Source organism: Polyodon spathula, chromosome 5 (genome assembly GCF_017654505.1).
Source record: "Polyodon spathula isolate WHYD16114869_AA chromosome 5, ASM1765450v1, whole genome shotgun sequence".
Lineage (NCBI taxonomy): Eukaryota > Metazoa > Chordata > Actinopteri > Acipenseriformes > Polyodontidae > Polyodon > Polyodon spathula.
This window is the reverse complement of record NC_054538.1, coordinates 8,690,055-8,714,424: the sequence shown is the minus strand read 5'-3', so window position 1 is coordinate 8,714,424 and position 24,370 is coordinate 8,690,055. Positions and strand designations below refer to the sequence as shown.

The following is a 24,370-nucleotide window of genomic DNA, read 5'->3' as shown; positions in this document are numbered from 1 at the left end:
AATATGGTTTCTTTTGAAACTGTCATCATAAAACTGTCAAATAAATAAATAAATAAATAAATAATCACATTAACGAAACTGTCCAGCTCCGATATGTGCTTATGTGTAATATTCGCCATGCACACAGTGCTGTGCGGTGATTATGTCATGTGACTATATGCAATCTAAGGGGGGGGGGGGGGTTAAAATACTACACACTGTAAACAAGAAAATGAATGTCAGGCTAAAAATGTGTCTGCAGCAGATCATGCAAAGCAGTATCCAGCAGGAGTTTACACAGCGATGGAGGTAGGCTCTTCTGTACATCCTGCAATGTTACTGTAGATCGCTACCAAAACTCGTCTTTTGATAGCAAGTATTCACCAAAAGAGAAAGTTGGAAATCCAGAACAGTACTGCGACTGCTCTACTTGCAAAGAAACAAAAAACAGTGACTTCATACATTCCAAAAGTTCACTTATTAAATTTTGACCTGACAGAGGCTTTTGTTTGTGTAAATATCCCTTTTGAGTTACAGAAATTCTTCAGACAGAGTGGAGCGATTCCTTAAATCAGTGAGACCTGAATACTTACCTAAAGTTGCCGAATATCACAAGCAGGAGATTATGGAGTTGGTAAAACAGTCTGTTTGCTTGTCAGTGATCACACTGATGAGTCGACTGATGCCCAAGATCAGTATGGGTTACACATTGTATTTGTTTTGCAAGACCTAAATGGTGAACATGCATTTGACATAGAACTGAAAGATACACTTTACCTACAGGCTGTTAATTACAACACTGTTTCACAAGCTATTGTAAAGTGCTTGAATAACTTATATGTTCATTTTGATGTCAGTGCATTTATTTGCATATTTGCTGTTTAAAAAAATAAATAAATAAATAAATAAAATTATACATGTAATTTATAACACATTTCCGTGCACATTCCGCGAAATACAATACTTTACCCATGACACTGTCGTGAAATTTATGGAATTTCTGTGATTTTCACAGGGCCTTAGCTATAAGATCGTTGCCTTATATTAACTAATGCCCATATATAGCAAATGGTTTTTAAACTTAATTGAATTACGTGGTATATAATTTATATTTTTTAAACTTAGCTCACTAATGGTATATATAAATTATCAAAAAATATACTATATATATAGCATATATTTATATATTATATATATATATATATATATATATATATATATATATATATATATATATTTTATCTATTATATATATATAATTAATTTAGAACAATTTAGAGATTTTATTTTTCACTTTGACATTATGGACTTTTTTTGTGTGGTTCCCCCCTTATGAAAACTCTCGTGACATGTACGAGGAGGAGGTATTGTGGGGGGGTACTCCTCCCTACAGAACCCCCCCCCCCCCCCCCCCCCCCCCACCCAGGTTGCCCAAATTTCACCAAAACAAACCAAACCAAAAAACAAGAAAAAATAGTAATGAAAAGAGACGGGGGACAGGAGGGTGGGACATAGGTGTGTGGAGTGCATCTTCCAATGAAGAAACCATACAGGTAATCTTCCATCTTCTTACCTTGTTTGATGAACTCCACATGTGAACTATACCAAAGTATGTAGTCTGAAGGGTGGTAGGTTAGATGCTAGTAGAAGAAACCACAGATAAACCTGAACGAGCAGAGCTAGGTTGAGAGCAAGATACATTGCAGTTATAGTGTTTGATAAAAGTATCGAAAGATGCCCAAGTGGCAGCCCTGCAGATGTCCTGAAATCGAAACAGATTTCAATTTTGCCCAAGTAGTAGCCACTCCCCTTACTGAGTCTGCTTTGAGGGGTTTTGGATCAATTTTGCTGTCAAGACTGTAACAGAACTCAATGCATGATGTTATCCAGCGCGAAATTGTTTATTCAGAGACAGGTTTCCCATTGTCTGGTGAGTTGGAGATAAAACGTTGTCCTGATGGTATGCTACCTGTGGATGTAAAAGATTAGGGCTCTTCTGATATCTATTAGATGAAGTCTAGCTGCTTCTGTTGATTTGTGGGGTTTAGGGGAGAAATATGGAAATGTTATGGTTTGATTTACATGGAATTCAGTTCCTACTTTTGGTAAGAATTGAGGATTAGTTCTGCAAACAATCCTGTCCGTAAAAGATTGAAAATATGGTGCATCAATAACCAGTGCTTGGAGCTCACTTACTCTCCTTGCAGATGTCACTGCCATCTGGAATGCCATTTTCCATGTCAGATACTTCATGTCACAAGTTGCCATGGGCTCAAATGGTGGTCCTAAGAGCTTATTAAGTATCTGACTGAGGCTCCATTGTGGAATAACACATTTCCTTGGGGGGGGGGGGGGGGGGGGGGGGGGGGGGGGGGTTAGATGTTTCACCTGGTGATTATCCCATCCAGGTAAAATTCTGGAGATTGCAGCCACATGTATCTTAATAGAGGCCAGGGAAAGACCCTTATGGAATAAGAGGTAAGATAGAAATTCAGAGAAGGGAATGTCTGAATGGTGCAAAGATTTTTTGCAAAGAGAAAGGTGGATGGTTTTCTTGAAGTGAGTAAGATGTTTACCACTTGTTCAGATAACCCCCTATCCCTCAATTGTTGCCGTTCAATCTCCAAGCAGCAAGTTGAAAAAGTGCTGGATTGTGGTGTAGTAGCCTCCCCCTTTTCTGAGATAACAGGTTGGTTTAGTTGAAAGTATATGGGTCCTGACTCGGTTAGTTGTAGAATCTCAGAGAACCAATACCTCTTGGGCTAGTAGAGGGCTATTAATATGAGATTAGCGCTGTCTCTTCTTACTTTCCTGAGTACCTCTGGGATTATAGGTAAGGGTGGGTATACGTGCATCAGGTCGTTTGATCATGAAATGGACAGACTGTCTGTTGCTATTGCTGCATCCTGGTGAACACAGGAGCAAAAGATTGGCAGCTGGGTATTTTCTGCTGTTGCAAATAGGTCTGTTTTTGGGTGACCTAGTTTGTTGAATACCCCCTCCTCTAGGATATCTGGCCGTGGCGTGCCATTACTCTGCTTTGCCAAATAGCCTCAACAGGCCTTCAGATGCCTCATGGAAGAGAAACCCTTCAAAGGCTTTTTTATCCCTTGCAATCTTAGATGCTAAGGAAGTCATCCTGATCTGCACAGGTCTGGGGTGAGAGATGATGAAATCCTTCTCAGTTCAGCATCTGCATCTGTGTATATGGGAGAGGGGCTGTCTGTGTATTCAAAAACATCCTCATCAGGGGCGGAGTCAATGACATCATCATCTCCTAGGGTGGGGTCCTGGAAAGTATTGCTTCTGTGTACTTCCGGGTACAACGGTACCTACTTTTTAAGAAGTAGAGGATGTAGAACGACTAGGATGTCCATCAGATCAGTGAACCAACAATGGGGAAGGAACTTCTTTGTGAGTTGGAGTGACTGACATGTCTACACACATTAAACATAAATTTGTGTTAGAAGACAGAGAAAGTGGGGAACCACACTTAAAACAGATGGAAGGCATAGAAGCATAAAATGGAGAGGAAGAGAAAAAAATCCTAACCCTATACTTTTTTTTTTTTCCTAATGAGTTGAAGTGACTTACTGAGGTTACACAGGTGAGTGTGGATTGGAAGTTGCACAATCTTTACAAACTGTCACACTGCACGTTATTTGCATATTTTAATTAGTACTGCATTAGCATTCTTTGAAAGTAACTGAATCCGAAATGTTATCACTTTGAAAACAAAATATCTTTTATGAAGGAACGATACTAAACAAACAATTACATTTAAACACTTCTGCAATATTTTAATATTAAATCATATTTAAAAGCCCCGAGTGGAATTAAAACTGGCATTAAAAATGGGTACTTGCCTGTACTATTTCAAGCATTTCTCCCCGACTAATGTACCCGTTCCCGTCAAGGTCATACATGCTGAACGCCCACTTCAGCTTCTGCTCCAGTTTCCCCCGAGACGTGACGCTGAGTGCAATGATGAACTCCCTGAAGTCTATAGTCCCGTCTCCATTGGTGTCAAAGGTGCGGAACACATGCTCTGCAAACTTGGATGCATCTCCGTAAGGGAAGAAGTTTGCGTAGATTTTCTTGAACTCTTCAACAGTCAGGTGTCCAGTGGGGCAGTCTTTGAGGAAGCCTTTGTACCACTCCTGGAGCTCGTGGTCTGTGAACTCGGTGTTCTCCCGCAGGTCGTGCAGCACCTCAGGGCGCAGTTTACTGTTCTGCTTCCCCATCCTCGCACGCTCTGTCTAGCCCTGGAACAAACCACACGAAGTCATTAGGAGTGCTGCAATAGATAGCATCAAATTGAAAAGGTTGTAGCAGGGCACTGGGCAAGAATGAGCAAAAACAGGACGGCAAGATGGGGAAAAACTGTATAAAAAGCAATGGGAATAAACATTTGAGGCATTTTAAAAAACACAACATAATCTCCATCTTCGATGCTGATATCACCCCCCGACCTGCACCCACACAACAATATGGAATATCACTATTCTAATGTATTTATGCATATGTTCCAATGCTTCCACTACAGAGAAAATAAAATAAAAAAAAAAAAAAAAAAAAAAAAAAAACACTGAACTGTGCATGCAAATGATTTTCTACGCTATGCATTCTGTTAATGTTATGCTCATGTTTCCTGTTTTTTAATAATGTTTTTAAAGTAGCATATTTGCAAACAGATGTAGTCTTTCAGTAAATCTTTGAAAGTATAAAGTAGAGCTCCCCTGGAGAATCATTTCTGAATAAATACAGTACATCATTTAGTGACTAGACTTAGAACCCAATATCTTTGGTATACTTGACTTGCATTCTAACAAAAAGCATTTCCAAAGGCTGAAAATTCTGAAAAGTTCCCACTTTACTACTACTACTAAATGTACCACCACTGGCAACATTTTACAGATATGAATAGTAGTAGCTGTATTTCTCTGTGTATACCATCTTCTGGAAAAGTCCATGGCTAAGGGAGGAGCCAGTCCCTGACATGTATAGCAATACCCTGCACCTTTCAGCTAGCAGACTGGAGGAGCCAGTCCCTGACATGTATAGAAATACTTGCACCTTTCAGCTAGCAGACTGGAGGAGCCAGTCCCTGACATGTATAGCAATACCCTGCACCTTTCAGCTAGCAGACTGGAGAAGCCAGTCCTTGACATGTACAGTAATACCCTGCACCTTTCAGCTAACAGACTGGAGGAGCCAGTCCCTGACATGTATAGAAATACCCTGCACCTTTCAGCTAACAGACTGGAGGAGCCAGTCCCTGACATGTGTAGAAATACCCTGCACCTTTCAGCTAGCAGACTGGAGGAGCCAGTCCCTGACATGTGTAGAAATACCCTGCACCTTTCAGCTAGCAGACTGGAGGAGCCAGTCCCTGACATGTATAGAAATACCCTGCACCTTTCAGCTAGCAGACTGGAGGAGCCAGTCCCTGACATGTGTAGAAATACCCTGCACCTTTCAGCAGGCAGCCTGCACTGTCCGTATTAAAAGTCTTATTAAAAAACCTTGCAACGTTTCTCCACCAAAGACAAAAGCTTTGCATTTTACTAACTTCACAAATCAACACAAATTTTAAAACAGGGGAAAAAAACTGGCTGGGAAATGCATCCTTTTGTAAGGCAAATATTAGATAGCATTATTAAAAAAGACCTCAGAATCATTGCTTTCTTATAAACGATACAGGAATGTCCTGTATAGTGTCAGCATAAAACGATACTTCTCTTGTGAGTAAAAAAAAAAAAAAAAAAAAAAGGTATACAAGGGGTTAAAATGTGTAACTATATACCTCAATGAATCTGCACCCTAGGGCTTCAGTAAAACTGAGCAGGTTTGTCAGGGACTCAGTGAGCATGGTGCTGGGCCAGTCCTTGTCAGTGGATAGGGCAAGTTTTCCTACGAAGGGGAATAAGAACACCTGCTAAAAGAGGATCAGGCAGCTGCTACTATTACAGAAAATCTTCCAAAGAATAGCATCTGTGGTCTCAAGCACATCTAACTAAACAATGTATTTAAGCATGGGGGAGTGTCTGAATCATCAGATATTAAATTGTGAAATCTGTTGTATTTCACAGCACTGTAATAGTGACTCCACTCACTGTGTCAATAAGCAGATGGGAGGCACACGGTGGATACAGTCAAAGGACGTGAGGGAAAGCAGGAAATGTGCTAGGAATCACTTTGACACATCCTTTCAGGGACTAAAGGTTTCCACACATCGGACACGATGCGATTTGTCCAGCAATAAAAATGGTACATTCGCTGTGACACTACCTTTCACAGCAGTGGTGACAGGCATGTGCGATGTGCTGGACGTCTCTCCTCTGATTGTATCGTCACCTGGAAAATGTTTTTTTGTCGTGGTGCGGCGTGTCATACGACACATTCTCTTGTCACATTGTGTCCGGTGCATAGAGGCCTTAACTCTGCCCTTATCTCTGTTGCAAAGGAAGCCCTAACACTTCTTGTCCAGTTCTATAATAAAGGGGAAGTGTAGGCCTACTTACAGCTTGTGTTGCTGTCATTAGGACAGTCTTGAAATATTATGCAACTCAATTTTGTTTCATTTAAGGAATTTAATAAACATAACCATAAATATTCCTGGCAAGTATCTGAAATACACATTACAGGTGTCAGATGTAGTGCTATTTATGAAGATATAATATTTAACATTAATATCTCAATATCCTAGGCCATGCCCCGACTATGCTGGTACTATACAAACATATTATATTAGTTAATATTCATTTCTTAATATACATGGCTGCCTCAGATTTAGTTCTGCAACCCCATTCACATTTGAAGTTCAAGGCGCCTTTGCGCGTTCACATGTGTGATTGAAAAGCAGGCCTAAAATGTGATTGCAAAATGACTATCAGGTTGTACATAAAATGACTGACATTCACAAAGACAAACTCACGACGAGCCACCTAATAGGGTTACTGCTCCCTCCTAAGGAAAGACACGGCATTAAATACATTAGACACGTTTCTTCTCATTTATACGTATTTCTTTAACTAGCATGAATACTGTCTTGTTTACAAACATGATTGTTAGACTATTCTATTGTTTACTCATTATTATTACCATTATTATTCTCTAGTTCTTAACCATTACCATTTAATTGTGGGAAGCACCCTAATCTAAATACACCATAATATATCAAATACACTTTGCTCAACAACATGCACGATATATCATAAATCACTGCAATAACAATAATAATCACAATAACAGTTCAATATTATAATGAGGGTCTCACCCTCACATGGTGCAACAATGATCTTAACATCTGAGGATGAGAACAGTATTTTATGTGTGTGTGTGTGTGTGTGTGTGTAAAAGCAAGCAGTTAAATAAATGATCTGCATTTTAATGTAAAGACACACATTTCTGTAGCTATGTATATCACTGCATGCAATATAATCATTGGAAGCTGAATATGCCAAGTCGCCAGCACCATTATTGATCATTATTGAGATCCCCAATCCTGTAGTCTTTATAGTTACTAAGTATCAGGAAGAAAAGGTAATTGTGACAAGTTAAGCATAATTATGAATGCACTGCAGCCCGTATATTATGTGAAAGAAACAACCTGAACGTTAACCTGCTAGATTGTTTATTTACTATTTTTATAATGAAAGTTGCATGATGTAGAAATAATTACCATTCAATATTGATCCACTGCTGTCTTGGCTAGCAGAGCATTCAGCTTTCTATTTATCTTGTGCACGCGTGAGTATGGGAGTGCCTACTGAGCTAGGCAACCACAAGGCTGTAAAGATCTTAACAGCAGGTCAACTCATCCCCAATTTAACCCTTTATTTTCCTCTGTTACAATATCTAATCCTTTAAAGTAGATCAACCAGAATGCTCTGGGGGAAGATTGACAAACTTAATTAACCTAACTGTCTTATCGATAGGCAGACCTAGTTTTCAAGATTTAAAAAGCAATTTTAGAAAGCACATTCAATTACAAGTACGAATTTCTCCCACACAAAGAAAGCTGTTCAAAAGCATGGTTACAAGGGTTCGTCTTCTCTCAAGAATGTGAACCTAGCATTGCTGTTTCACCTCACCTGTTTTCTGCGCTATTATTATTTTAAATGCACTTTTTTTGTTTGTTTTTTAACAAAAGGCCATTTGACTGTTCGTTTTAACACCAACTGTATTTGCTTGTCTCTGACTGTGTCTCTCAGAATTAAAAGCTAAAGCTTCAGTTTTACAAACCAGTCTCTGTAAAGCAGAGACCCGTCTAATTCAGAATTCCACACAACAATGGGAACTCGTAATCAATGCTCCAAGATCTATAATTAACACAGGAGTAAATAACAGCTTACCAGTTAAATATAAAAATATTGAACTGCCGACAGTGAAACTGCAAGAGCTGCATGTGGAGCTCTTCATTATGCTTGTTTTGTACGCTTTGTTAATGGAGAAAGCCTTTCCTTCCTGAATAATTGAATAAGGTGTTTTCCTTTATTTATAGCCTGGATAAGCATAGCATTATTGACATGAGTCACAACTGGTTTTCTGCAAAAAAACATTATTACCAACCTGGTCCCATTTTTGCACTAGCATGCCCATCAATACAAAAACATGCTTTAAAACCTATTATGCTATACAGTAAAAGTGACCCCCAATTATCATACCCAGGTCAGTGTGCTGCATGCAGCTGCTCCAGGGCACAACACTAGTGTTTTTTGCACTTAACACAGCATTTTTATTCAGGAACAAGACAGCAAGAGTATGGTCACCCATTTCTACATAAATACAAGCAAGCCGAACAATGTATTTTTAATCTTCAAATATTTGTAATAATCTGCAAAAAATACAAACATAAATCACTATTTATAATATTCACTATACAAAAAAAAAAAAAAAAAAAAAAAAACGTACAGATGAACCCGTTTTATATCATGATAGGGTGCAGGCATAATTCGTGATATAAAGCAGGTCATGATATAAACCGGGTTTCACGTTTTCCTGTGACAGCACATTTACGAGTGCTAGAAAAAAAAAATAAAGAAAACTAACATTGAATTAAAGAGCAGTGTTTTAATACTGTACATTTAGTCGCTCTTTACATTTAAACAAATGCAGGACAAATGTGTCATTAATTGGAAAAAATAGTTTGTGTCATTATCTAAAAAAAGGCATGGATTGTCGACTGATAAGAGCTATCAATTAGGTGGGGGTTTTTGTGCATAAGACTGACTGTGTTAAGGAAGAAACATCTGGCAATGTTGGTGTTTTGTAGCTGAACTGTGTCCTGTTAAGACCGCCCACGCAGCATCTGAGAGGCTGTACAAATTGTCAGTTTATCAGCCGAGATGATTATTAGTTGTTAGTTGCGTTGAAAATTAATTATATCCTACAGTTAATTAGTAAAGCATTTGACAGGTTGCACAAAACATGACAATAAGCAGGGTTGCGATATGATATTACAGTTTTGTACAATTACTAAAACACTTTTTTCAAAAAATTACCAAAACGTTCAAAATTCTAAACTCGAAACACATTTTCACATGTTTACATACAAAATGCTAAATTCTTAATCACCCACTCAATTCTTTAAGCGCTATTACCTCTCATGACATATTTCAAAAGATAATATCTATCCTTGCAAAATACTTAATTATATTTTCATTTACTAACGATTAGTGCTCATTATTGCAAAAGGCCTTGTCCATGTGAGAATGCAGAGAAACGTAATTGATCATTACTACATAACTACTTAAAAGGCTGTGAGGAAACAGCAGTGGTTTGTGACAACCTGGAGCAGGCATGTACTGAACAGAGGCTTGTCAATGAGAGCAGCTGGACTGGTCGTCCAACCCAGTTTGAAGAGGTCAACTGTAGTCTCAATAATCCGAACACTGCATACTAAGAACTGGTAAGTCAAATGTATACAGTATTGGATTACACTGCATGCACATATGTGCAGTATTACAGTAACTGCTGAAAGAGGAGTATGTTTACAGTAGTGCTGCTGTGAAATATTTTACGTATACATTATTGTACTCTATGTTTTCTAAAGGTAGTGGCGGGCGTCACCATATCCTCACTGCTGAGCAGGAGATGGCCATGATAGAAATGGTCCAAGCTAAGAATGACAGTCGCCTCAGGGAAATCCAAAGGAACATTGTTGCTGACAACAACATGTTTCGGGGGATTGATTCATTAAGCACAGTCACAATCAGACGTATTTTGAAAAGGCACCAAATCACAATGAAGCAGATCTATTTGGTGTCTTTTCAAAGAAATGAGGGAAATGATGTTCAAGTAAGTGTACAGCTATTTTAGAAGTACTACAGTAAAGTTATGAACAGTAAGTTGCATTATACTACTGTAGGTATAGGAGGTGTGTTCTGCAGTACAGTAGGAGAGTGGTGACCATAGTTCTGTGAATTGTGAAAGTGAAGTGTAATCACAACTGAACATCTTTTTTTTCACAGAGGATGGAGTTTAATGCCCGTGTCGACCGACATGAATTCCTTTATATAGACAAAGCTGGCTTCAATCAGAACCTCATCGGCCAGCGTGCAACAGTCAATGACGTGCTAGGGCAGCTTGGTGGGAATATCACTATGTGTGCCACCATTTCCGAGAATGGTGTTGTGGCACAAAGCCCATTACTAGGGGCATACAATTCAGTACATCTGCTGAATTTCCTGGGTGTGCTGCACAATCGCCTTGTACAACCAAATGCAGTAATCACAATGCGAGAGTGGTTTGCAGCACATCCACGTTTCATAATGACATTCCTGCCACCCTGTTCTCCATTCCTTAACCCTATCGATGAGTTCTTTTTGGCTTGAAGGTGGAAGGAGTAAGATCACCACCCATATGAGCAAGCCACCCTTCTCCAGGCAATGGATGAAGCTTGTGATGACATTACAGCAGAGCAATGCCAGGGATAGATACATCATTCAAGAAAGTTTTTTCCACGCTGCCTTGCTAATGAAGAAATTAGATGCAATGTCGATGAATATCTGTGGCCACAAGCACAAGAGAAGCTTGATGCTCAAGGATGACTGATCTATTCATTTGCATAGTATTGTATTAGACCTTACTTTGTTTATTTACTAGAATTTATATTCTTTTGTTCACTATAATTTAGAGCCCTTTAGCCATTTGTAATTTGAAAAATATTTATGTATCCTCAGTTTACTTTACTTTTATTTAGTGTTAGGTAACATTATTTGATTAATTTATGTTATTTTGCTTGGATGATTCAACTCAAAATTTCTAATTATTTAGTGTTTTGGTGCACTATATGCTTTTGCAAGATGTACTTATCAAATCTGACCCCAAAACTTAGGTTTTGTATGTGTTGGAGGCTTTTGCTGCTGGAGTGACTAGTTTGGGTTTTGTGTTAAGAGTTTTGAACTTTTTCACAATCTTGTGTTTTATCAATCGAAATAAACTGTAAGAGGTAATTTCTTAAAGAACCTATGGTGCATGGCAAGTGGTTTTTTTAAAAATCAGGTTAATAAACAGGGTATGATATTAAGCGAAGGGATATAAAATGGGTTCATCTGTATTTTGAACTTCTGTCATTCTATATTAAAATTAGAATACAATATAATATTTAATAATAGAGACATGAAAAGGTCATATAAGTGTTTACTTACACACAACTAGGCCAGTTCTTATATAAATAAGGCAGGCTTTCATTTAACATCCTTATGATCTTATTATGTACACCACAGTATTAGTTATTATTAACTGAGCACAGTATTAGTAAATTCTGAAAAGAAATGTTGGTTTTAATAACCCAACCCCTCTAGTTTGTTAGGCTACCTGCCACCACTGCCAGGCTACTAACACCACACAGCCTTTTACATCAGCTCTCAATCTACCACAATCCTACACAATTCACTGGCATGAAACAAACAAAAAAAACACAACACAAAGCCTGTTTTAACAAGGGAATCTGTAAGCATTCAGTGCAGCTTTTGACAATTAATTAATGCCATAAAACCGTTATACAACTTTAGCGATGAAACAAGATGCACAGGACTTTCTGCAAGAGGGCAGATTAATGTACTGATTACCACTACACATTAACACAGCTGTTACTTTTTCTCCATTTTTAAATAGGATGATTACATTAAACTTGGCAATCACATCTCAGGCCGCTTTGGATGGTTGCCTAAATTAAAGATTTGGAAACCGCATTTTTGTCATGCAGGTATTTATTTTAGAATAGACATCATAAATACTGAATTATTATAGAACGCACATAATAAAAAGAAAACCCTGCTTACTCAAAAACTAATAAAAAAAAAATCTCAATAAAAAAGACCTGTGAATGTGGGTGGGTTGTTCACATCCATCCTGGCGAGTTATACGAACACATCATTCATGGCATGGCGTATGCTATTTATATAACAACTAAATACTAATAATATAACTACTATTTATAAAACTAAATTAAACAGCTACATTTTAAAATGTTAATCTCAAATAACCATTTAATGTAGCCTCAGAAATGTTAAATGCCTTGGCACTGTTCTGAATGTTGCTGTATAAATGTCTTAAGCTTTCCAGATGAATCATGAGGAGGAAAATGAAAAAAAAAGTTGTGCCTGGCTGGTGCTTGGAAGGCTGGCCTATGGCCTGACTCGCAATGGAAATAATAAAGACAAAGAATGCAAGCTCCATTTCCTTCAGCCCCTTTCTCTGATTTTTTCCAATGCAATGTTTTACTTGCCTTATAGGACCGCAATATCAATACTGTAGCTCTCACATGACAGTCTTAAAAACAGTTCAGGGCAGGACTTCAGAACTTCAATAAGGACCAAGTCAAACAAGCTAATTTTAGAGTGTACTTATCAGTACAGAACAAGCTCTCCTTAAGCGCCCTTGTGTTTACCCTTCCAAGGACAGAATTAAATCTATGTAATCTGTACCCAGCTATGTACAAGTAGACCTGCTATTAGCAGGCAGGATAATGCAAATGCAAATATACAAATGCCATGTTTACTATTTAATCACAAAAGAGCTGCACAAGAACACTGCTTAGTGTAGACTTCTGTGGCAGGCTTTTGTTTAGCAAGGGCATTAAACTATGGCACTGCCAATACTCTTAAAAAGAAACTCCAAGCAATCACTTAAAGTTTATGTGAAAGACTTTTAAGCATGCTCTAAATGTATTAATTAAAAACCTTAAATCAGCAATGATCTTTAAAAGATACATATTGCATGTAATAATGCATATTTTTATTTTGTAATGATATTAATTGTCAGAATTTAAATTCTTCCTTTCCATTGTGGTGTTCCATCTCCTGTATCAAAATTCTGTACACCAGACTAATTCTAAGGTTTAATCATCCTTTAGTGGACAAGCTTAATTAATATACAGGGAGCAAGCAATTCCAGAATATCTGTGCACATCAATTCAGATCTTCTGGCAACTACCTATTTGGATGCCAATATTAACAACATTATAAATAATGTAATGACACCTTCAACCAGGCACCGGACATAAAAACCATTCGAAGAGCTCTGCCCCTTCACTTCAAGACTTGTATCAGCACACACATACACCCAGAGAAAAGAGCTGTACTACACTAGTGTGTCCTTTATCAGATACATGGACATGCTCACTGGGTTCCCACAGGTCTAAAACACACTGCTCTGAAGAAGATCATGGGAGCCCATATAAAGGAGTTTACAGTATAATAAACGAAAGTGTCAGCGCAATTTCAGATAAGAATGAAATCGGTTCTGGAGGTTTTTCCGTCCCAAAGAACTGGAATGACATGAAGCTTTCATACCTGTCATGGATTTCAATCCATCAGACTAGAATGCCTAACAATGTAATGTAGATGATTTTATTAATATACTAAAAATTCCACAAGATAAAAAAATGTTGGATTAAAAATGCTACCTAAACTACTGTATAAAAAGCTGGAAATTAGACTAACTTTGCAAAGTTAGTTGAAGAATAAAGGTCACAAGTTCAGTTATGTCTAATTCTGCTCAAAGTAAAAGAAGGGATTGCTCAAATCAATACAACGGAAGTGAGTGCTAACTGAAGTAACTTAAAAAAAGGATGGTGAGTAAGTAGATTCAAGAAAATGCACAGAGTCCTTTTCTTCAGTCAGTTGCCAGGTTTATTGAAATATGCAGGGAGTCTGGTCCCAGGTACAGGACAAACAGAATACTCATCATTACAATGTTTGCATGACATTAAATACCCTTCTGTATAGATGGTCCACCTCCCCTTTCTCTTACACTTAACCAATGGTCAAGGTACAACACATTATTCTGTTAATTTAGTGTGTGTGTGTAGTCTAATGTGACAACCTCTGAACTCCGTGCATTCTTCACACTCCTGGAGACAAAAGGTCCATACATCTGCCTTTTGTTATCTCCTTGCGACCCCCTTTGATGCCAGTGGGATTATCTCTTTTGATCTCTCTGAAGTCTTTATAGCCTGTTCCCTTCTAGTCCACAGCATTGTTATCTCGTTAGCTTGCAGTCATTGTTGGGCAGTTTGTAGACACATCGTCTCTATCAATGGTTAGCAGTACATGCAATTTGAACCAAACAGTCTGCTATCTGCAATATTAGTCTCTTTTCAGAAAAGAACACCAGTATAGCACTGCTAGTCCACATGCGTAGCAAACTGCTAATCAATTCTCAATCCATGTTTTCCAACACTAACCAATGCTTTAAAATCAATTTTCCAATGAGCTTTAGTAGCATTACTGACCATGTCTATTGCATTATCTTTGAAATTCAAGAATATTACAAATGGAAGCATAATGCACCAAAGAACAGAATAAGGGGGACACAGTGATAGTATTGCCAGTTGTAGGACTCAACAGTCAAAGACAGTACATACAACAATAAGCAATAATAATGACTAGATGCCACTCCAGGGTTAACTCACACCCATTCTATGTAGTAAGCAGCAAAACGTTTTCAATGAGACTTCCGATTGAAACGATGGTCAAAACATTGTGTTAACTACATATTGTGCTACACAGAGTTTTTATTGTGTGGATGATCTATATGTGATGTACTGCCACAAACTTCTCACATTCTCAACACATAACTGTAAAACGTATTCCCCATTTATATGCAGAGAACAGAAAGCCAAACAATGTAATCACATACTGCGAAATGTCAGAGAAATACAATGTGGATATTGAAATACCAGGCTGCCAAACCTAGTACATAATACTCCTTATCCAGGAGAAATGGATTTCAAAATACTTCTGTACAGTGAAATGAAAGCCCATATTCTTGTGTTATGCTTAGACATGTGGAAATGAAAAACTGAATCAGGAATATGAATGTTCATTATGGTGTATTAATAACAAAAGTGAAAAAGACTGTAAATAAAAAAAACCACAATCTTTTTAATATTTTATAGATAGATAGATAGATAGATAGATAGATAGATAGATGAAAGAAAGTTTTTGAAAAATGTACACAAAAAGTTTCAAAGATTAAAAAATCTTTTATTTTCAGGACGTTTTGGGCAAAAGCCCTTCAGCTGTTTAAAAAGAAAAGTAAACACAGAGTAAACTTCTTCTTGTTCAAGAATTGTATTTATACAAACATTCTGTGGATGGTGTCATGATTATTAGAACAGAATGTTCATTCCCAGGAGTTCGTTTCTTCCATAGCAGTGATTAATCACACAGACTGCAATGTCTTCAGCAATGTGATCATCACTGTTGAAGTGATGGGCTACTGGAAATGTAGTGGTGTTAAAGCGAATGCTTCTTAATCTACAAACCAGTATGCTAAACAGCTTTTAGTTTCCCCAATATACAATTTGTTGCATTTCTTGCACACACATACACACACACACAGTGCTGAGAAAAAGTTTGTGAACCCCTTAGGATTTTCACATATTTCCAACCTAAAATGGTATTAGATCTTAATCTAATTCCTAATAATAAATATAACCTGATTAAACAAATGACACAAAAACATGATACTTTTTCAACATTTATTTATCCACAAATGATTCAACATTCAATAATTTCAGAAATTTTTGGAATTTTGGCCCATTCCTCCTTACAGAACTGCTTCAACCCTCGGTGACATTTGAGGGCTTCCTTGCATAGACAGCTTGCTTTAGGTCCTGCCACAACATTTCAATGGGGTTTAGGTCCGGACTTTGACTAGGCCATTCTAAAATGCAAAATTTCTTCTTCTGCAGCCATTCTTTTGTAGATCTGCTTGTATGTTTAGGATCATTGTCTTGCTGCATGACCCACTTTTGGTTCAGCTTCAGCTCATGGACGGATGGCCTGACATTCTCCTCTAGAATCTTCTGACACAATGCAGAATTCATGGTTTTGTCAATGATGGCAAGCCGTCCAGGTCCTGAAGCAGCAAAGCAGCCCCAAACCATCATACTCCCACCACCACGCCTGACAGTTGGGATGAGGTTCTTCTGTTCAAATGCAGTGTTTGGTTTTCACCAAACACAATATTTCTCAAAAATTTCTACCTTTGAATTGTCTGTCCAGAGAACATTGTTGATCATCTATGTGCTCTTTGGCAAACTTCAGAAGGGGAGCAATGTTCTTTTTAGAGAGCAATGGTTTCCTCCTGACTATCCTTCCATGAACACCATTCTTGTTCAGTCTTTTTCTGATAGTTCAGTCATGAACGCTCACATTAGCCAAAGTGAGAGTGGCCTGCAGATCCTTGGATGTTACTCTGGGGTTCTTTGTGACTTCCTTGATGATTTTCCGGTTTGTTCTTGGAGACATTTTGGTAGGTCGACTGCTCCTGGGTAGAGTGACTGTGTTCTTGAACTTTCTCCATTTATAGACTGATCTGTCTGATGGTGGATTGGTGGAGCCCCACATCTTTAGAACTTATTTTGTAACCCTTTCTAGACTGATGAGCATCAATAACTGTTTTTCTGAGGACCTCAGAGATTTCTTTTGGTCGTGGCATGACATGTTTCCACACACCTGTATGGTGAAGACCAAACTCGCAAAGTTTCTGATCTGTATATAGGGTGGGGCTTCCCCAACTCACCCCTGAAGATCTACCTAATTATTTAAACACCTGATTCTAATTATCCCCTTAATTGAGCTGATAAAACCAGGGGTTCATTTACTTTTTCACATACCCTGAATCTTAATTACTCATTGTTTGTCTAATTCATACATAATTTTTTCAAAAGACATGGTGAAATGTGAATTTCATCCCCGGTTGAGGGGTCACAAATGGAGATTAGACAGAGGGGCATTCAGAACAGAAAATAGGAGGCATTTTTTTTACACAGAGAATCGTGAGGGTCTGGAATCAACTCCCCAGTAATGTTGTGGAAGCTGACACCCTGGGATCCTTCAAGAAGCTGCTTGATGAGATTCTGGGATCAATAAGCTACTAACAACCAAACGAGCAAGATGGGCCAAATGGCCTCCTCTCTGTTGTAACTTTTCTTATGTTCTTATGTTCTTAATATAAACCCTATTGAATATTTAAGAAATGACTGGTTTTGATTCAAGAAGGCTATCATGATAAAACTATGGAATTTCTATAATTATCATTGGGGTTCACAAACTTTTTCTCAGCACTGTATATATATATATATATATATATATATATATATATATATATATATATATATATATATATATATATATATATATATATAGGGACATTTCTTCAGTAATACTATTTTTGTTGAAAGGGCATTCAGAAAGTGTTTATTAAACCAGACTTATAATTTTATTTTCAAAAATTATTTGGGGCGAGACGTTCTTGTTAGTGACTCTCCAGCTGATGCATAGTTCACACACGCTTGTCGCGTATCTTGTAAAGCGCTTTGTGATGGTGGTCCACTATGAAAGGTGCTATATAAAAATAAAGATTTTAAAAGATTATTATGTTGGGAAAGATTGGATGCTCAAAGAGTTCCAGTACCAAACCCTGTGGTTATTGCAGCAGCTTTGGATCCATGCTTCAAGAAGTTTTTGCAGCCCCAAGAGGTAATTCATGTTCAGACCACGCTGCAGACACTGGTAGTCCAGTCAGTTGTCAAGAATACAAGTGACCTGAAAAACCTACAATATGCCAGCTGTACGAGCACTGTCCTTTCTCCACATGAAAAAACTAAAGTTCTACAGCTGATTGCTCACCTCCTGACAAGAAAGCAAATAGCATGCTAGATACTCTGCTTGCTGGGGATTCCAGCAATGGTGATGAAGATGCAGGAGGAAAAAATGATGCTGCTGATCAGATCTACCAAGACATAAGAAACTGAATCATCCAGTACTTTGGAGAAAAGCCTGTTCTAAAGAATTCAGAGCCTCTGCATTGGTGGAAGTACAATGAAGCACGCTTTCCTACACATGTGGACATGCTAACATTTTTACACAGCAATTTAGAGTTGCTCTAAACAAACAACAATAGACATGTTTGGTTGTTAAAGAAGATTGAAATAAAATGAATGGCAACAACACAAGCACAATGAAACCATTTTATTTTACTTCACTGAACTTTGCAATAAATAACTTCTATTCTGTCACACTCTGAGCATACTAGCAGTGTCTACACCATTTGAATGCTTTTTTTTTCAGTCTTTTTAAACTTGAGTCCAAGCCACATGAACATGCTGATTTTCATAAACAGCAATTTTGAGTTGTTCCAAACAAGGCACTGGGAAAATTATTGTCAAATATATATATATATATATATATATATATATATATATATATATATATATATATATATATATATATATATATTGGAACAACTCAAAATTGCTGTTTATGAAAATCAGCATGTTCATGTGGCTTGGACTCAAGTTTAAAAAGACTGAAAAAAAAAGCATTCAAATGTATACATTTTTAAAAGACCACAAAAAAAAGCTATTTAAATATTTATAAAAATAATGTACCACAAAATCGTTAGCCCATCCAATTTGTCTGGAAAAATATATACATGTACCACATGGTGGGTTAGCCAAAGCCAATATTGTAGATATATAAATATATATATATATATATATATATAGAGAGAGAGAGAGAGAGAGAGAGAGAGATTCAGTGGTTTGCAGAAGTATTCACCCCATTGACAGTATTCATGTCAATAATGTCACATTTTGTTGAATTACAAATAATGTGTGCACAGTTTTTCAAACAAACTTTTTTATTCAAAGCTGTAGTGATTAAACTAAACACTGCTATATGAGGAGGAGGTTAAATGTCAGCAAAACTTGCAAAGGAAATTTACAAAATGAAATTTACTGGTTGCATAAGTACTCAGCCCCTTAAGTCAGTACTTGATAGAAGCATCTTTTGCAGCAAGTACTTCTATGAGTCTTTTTGGATAGGTCTCTATTAGCTTTGCACAGTAGGATTGTGACATTTTTGCCCATTCTTCATCGGAAAATTGCTCCAGTTCTGACAAGTTTGTTGGGGATCGTTGATGGAATGCAATCTTCAAGTCTCGCAATAAATCTTTGATTGGATCAGTTTGACTGGACCACTCAAGAGGGACCAGCTTATTGTTGATGTGTGAACACTGACTCCCATCTCAGACACAGAACTGTGCAGATCTCTCAAAGTCATTGTTGGCTTCAGAGTGGCATCCTGAACCAGTTTTCTGCTTGCCCGGCTACTCAGTTTGGAAGGACAACCTGATCTGGGTAGTGTCTGGGTGGTTCCACTTCTTAATGATGGACTTCCCTGTGCTGAGAGGGATAATCGGTGCCTTTGAAATGTTCCTGTATCCTTCTCCTGCTCTGTGCCTCTCTACCACTTTATCCCTGACTTGTTTCGAAAGCTCCTTGGTCTTCATGGTTGCTTTGTTGGATCACTATGTGAGCTGCAGCGTGAAAGTCTTTATAAACCTGCGGGAAATTATCTACAAGTTAAACCACTCTGAGTACACACAGGCTGAAACTATTTCACTAATTTTGTGACCTTTCAAACAAATCATCTGCACCTGAGCTGATTTAGGGCTGCAATAGCAAAGGGGTTGAATACTTATGCAACTGAGATTAGTCTGGGGTTTTTTTGTACATCTTACTTCTTTATATTCTACATGCATTGTTTAACTTCATCTAAGTGGAGCAGTTTGTGTTGATCCTACATTTAAAGCATTGTGTACTACGCTCAGGTGCCAACAAAATGTGCATGGGGGTAAATACTTCTGCAAACCACTGTTTGTGTGTGTGTGTGTGTGTGTGTGTGTGTGTGTGTGTGTGTGTATTAAAACGGCAACAAAAAATACAAAAGATAGAAAATTAAACAGATTTTACTTGTGCATTTTTCAATAAATAATTGCTACTCTTTTAAAAAAAAAAAAATTAAAAACCCAACCTCCTGAGTATTTTATTACATCGTGTAAAGTTTTTATAAAACGGAGAGTATAAAATGATTAAAATCTTCAATAAACGCAGTAGCTCAATTCTTCGAATAATCGAAAAAATATTCGACTACTTTAATATTCGAAAGTTGCAGCTTTAACAAAGAGCAAGCTGTGCATACTGATAGTTTTGAAGGACCCCTTACTAAGAGAACCAGTCATTTCTTAAAAGCTCTGCTGGCTTTTACATTTGTCCCTTCCTTGCCTTCTTGACAAAGTTAGTTATTCTTGTTAGGTTTTTTTTATTTATTTATTTTTTTCTAAAAAGAAGGTGGAAATTGTTAACAAAAAAATTAAATATGTCTGCTGGTGCCAGAATTTAATGTTGCTGGCACCACATGAAGTACCCTGGTGTTAGATTCTAATACCATAGCACTAAATTTGCATCCCTGATCAGTAGATCTGTAAAGTCACAAGTGTATACCACACCCCTGTCCCATGGTAACCATTATGTACTGGATTTCCCTTCTGGTGCACAGACTACAGCTGCTCCCCTATCTAAATATCAGAATGTACACATCCAGAAGATTTATTAACTGGTTATATAAATGCCCTCCTAGATGCAAGCATGTTTGACACCTGTGGGTATATAGCAGCAATTAGCTTACCTTATATCTGAAATAACTTTTTTTATGGACTATAATGTGTAACTAAAATGTGATTTTTGTTCATAAACCTGATACTGTAGATAATGCAAGCTGTATAAAATGCAATATATAAAAGTAATAAACTAATTAAATATGTCCTGTACAAGTTTAAAGCAAGGCAGCTGTGGAGTTGAAACATTGAATAAATAAATAACACACAGCAGGGTGCTTACTATCAAAAATAACCTTTGAAATTACTAACAATGTGAATTCCTGTCCCCAAAGACAAACGGTAGCCAGTCATATACGTAACTGCACTGTTTGAACTGTAACCACAATAGCTTAAAACAGGATGCACAGGATCAGCTCAATTACATGCAGGAGACAATCTTATAAGACTGCGGACTACAAAACCAGTGAAGATTTATAAGACACTCAAGCAGAGTGAGTAAAACAAAAGTGTATAGGGATAAGACTAGTCAGGTTTTGTTTTCTTTTATTCTCATTTAGTGTTAAACAAAACTGAGGTTTCCAACAGTACTACAATTGAATAAAAAAATGATTGAAATAACACTCTATAGAGGGGTGTACTGAAGGATACATTAATGTCACTATACGATACAAATTGCAATATACAGGTCACAATATGGTACGCACCGCAGCACTTGTGATGGGCTACTTGTATGATGCAGAAGAAGATCAAACAATCATTTAACGATGGACTGTTTTGTTAAAAGAATTACAATGAAATGACTGAGGGAGAGTACATATTCATACCAGCTACAAAACACACTTAGGGTATTCTTCATTCAAGAACCACTTTGTGAACTACAATGAGCTACTGTATATTGTGCTTTCGGTTTTGTATCACGATACAAACGACACATACTCTTACCACATGGTATATCATGAAGCAAAAGCATCAACGATTCATTGGTAAACAACAGATCTTTTCACCATTAATTCTTCAAGTAACCCACAACATCTCAAAGGGTGGTGTTTCTTTAATGCCAGAACATTACAGGGACACTTACATATTTAGACTTCATAGGTGATTTTAGCTCAGAATTGGGAGGGAAGTCCAGCTTACATGTTTATTGCAGCCTGTTCCTGGAGTTGAAGACATTTCTATCAGCACTGCCAGGCTGAATGGCTGGAGCCAGACCACTTTACTGAAGACAGAATTAAAAACGTGATGTTTCCGGAAAGCAATTAGAGTGTGGAGTGGCCCAATAAATAAATAAAAAAATGTCACTTGCAATAATAAGCTTTTTTGTGTGTATTTCTTTACTAGTTAATTTTGAGTATTTTCACACTGCCTTGAAATTCAATATTCTCCATGTCTTTCTTTTTAAGTTAAAAAAAAAGATTGCAAGTGTCCGCATCACACCGAGTCGGCCTTGTCTTGTCTGCTCATATTTCTGTCATGCTGTAAGATTTACTGACCCAGTTTTTCTTACAATGAATTGTCTGTGCCTGCAGCAAAAGAAAGTAGTTCCTTTCTGAATTGTATGCATGTATGAACAACATCATGTTTGAATGTCCCCTTTGTGTTAAGGATATTGACACATGTACTATGCACAGTAACATATATGCTCCCTTGCCTCAAGGGAAATATTACCTCAAGTGGGAGGGACTGTGAGCTTATTAAAATGCAAAACTCTCATTTGTTTCTTAAACAAATCCTGAATATCCATATCTAAAATACCCACATTTGTATATATCAGTGCTTGTTTTATGTCCTTTAAAATTTATATTATAAATAAATAAATAAATGTATGTCAGCACAGGTACCCGCAGGTTTTAAATTACCCGACTCAACCCAGGTTTCTTTTTATTATCCGGGGTCGGTTATCAATTTGAGAATTTAAAGAAAATGTAGAAAATATGACAATGCAGTTGTAAGCGCTGGTCTTTTCTTAACTGTCAGGATATCAAGGTTTTAAATAACAGCGGCAAGTACACCTCAATAATAACAACTGCAGCGACTATTCTTCACAGGAACTAAATCGGAAAGAAAACAACATAACATCCTGTTGGGTTTGTGTCGGCGAGAACATAAACCCATATAACCGTGTGGCTTCAATACCAAGCCTGTAGTCAGCCATGAGGCACCCGAGACATGGGCCTCAGATAAGTTGACAAGTTGTTTAGTTGTTTTGCTGCAAAATAAAATGCATTTCATCCCACGTGTGCATACATTAACCCTTTCCAGTCCGGCATTATCAAAAAGACGTCAAGAACAGGTTTCTAGTCGTTTTTTCTCCGAAAAAAAGGGAAAACCTTTCAATGGCTGAGTGAAACCGATAGGAGCCGAGAGAAGCCGGAAAAAAAGGAGGAGATCTGAGTAATACACAGAGCCCCTGCACCACAGAGATAACACGGACACAAAGAAAGAACAGAGCTGTTTCCACATCCAGTGCTCAAAGAATATCACAGACATTTGCAAAGCTTTTTGAGATGTTATCGTAACAAAATAATGACTTGGATCGCATTATTGAGGAGTTTGGTGATAAAATGAGTGATCAGGAGAGGATTTATCAGTATGCACTTCTATAAAGAGGTATGTGAAAAACACAGCGAACAAGGGGTGGGGCTTGGCTGGAGATGCAGTACTGAGTTTCCCGTTGATCGAGTGCCTTTTAAACCTGTTTTACTGTGAAAAAAAACACATTTAAACAGTGTGTGTGAAAATAAATTGGACTGGACGAGCCTGACAGGCGCTGAATAAATGGAGCGCTAAGGGTTCACTCTCAAGTCCCGCTGATATCTATAGTCTCTGTTATGCTCTTTATAATTAGAGTCACCAGAGGTGTGTTGTTGCCACCTAGTGGTGCTTTTTTATGTATGTCAACATGGCTGCTGTGCATAAACTAACTACATGTTAAACCCAAGAGCTTGTGTGATATTATTAGTAATAACAAGTACTCATACTTAGTATAACATTACATGGTGTCAGACCCTGGCAAAGAAGACCCACCAAACACAACACAAGACAGGTTCTCTGGAAAAAAAAGGGGTGGGGGGGGGGGCAAGTGAACAAGCGCTAGCTACACAGCAATGGTATAGTCGAGGGTATACGCAAGTAAACAGCGTTTACCCACTTTAAATTTTAGCAATACAGCATTTACCCACTATAAGGGTTATAGAGTTTACTCGTTCCTATTCTCCTGTGATATGCAAATCCTGGGTTAATAACAAGATATTTTAACGGTGAGCATTTCATTGTTATGATGTGCACGCGACCGACAGCTGACAGCTCTCAGGTGAGAACTGCAGCACGAGCAGGGGGGCGTGGCCACCGGACTGAGTGTTCTGTTTGTGTGTGTGAGCATTCTCTGATTTGGTTGTTTATGTTCTGTTAATGTTGTGTTTAGGGCTGTCAATCGCATAACTTCTGCGATAAACGCATTGATTTTTTT

General features: G+C 37.6%; 1 protein-coding gene across 3 annotated transcripts in view; it reads right to left on the bottom strand.

Annotated features, from left to right (window-relative positions):
* Nucleotides 1-24,370, bottom strand: part of LOC121315511 (hippocalcin-like protein 1) — a 52,566-nt gene that overhangs the window by 5,366 nt on the left and 22,830 nt on the right. For 2 of the 3 annotated variants that reach the window (XM_041249660.1, XM_041249661.1), the window contains one exon: nucleotides 3,846-4,244. In XM_041249660.1, coding sequence (XP_041105594.1) covers nucleotides 3,846-4,223 — 378 coding nt within the window. In that variant the 5' untranslated portion in view covers nucleotides 4,224-4,244. Of the gene's footprint in view, nucleotides 1-3,845; nucleotides 4,245-5,785; nucleotides 5,810-24,370 lie in introns of those variants that run through there. The other variant, XM_041249659.1, reaches the window with a different exon arrangement.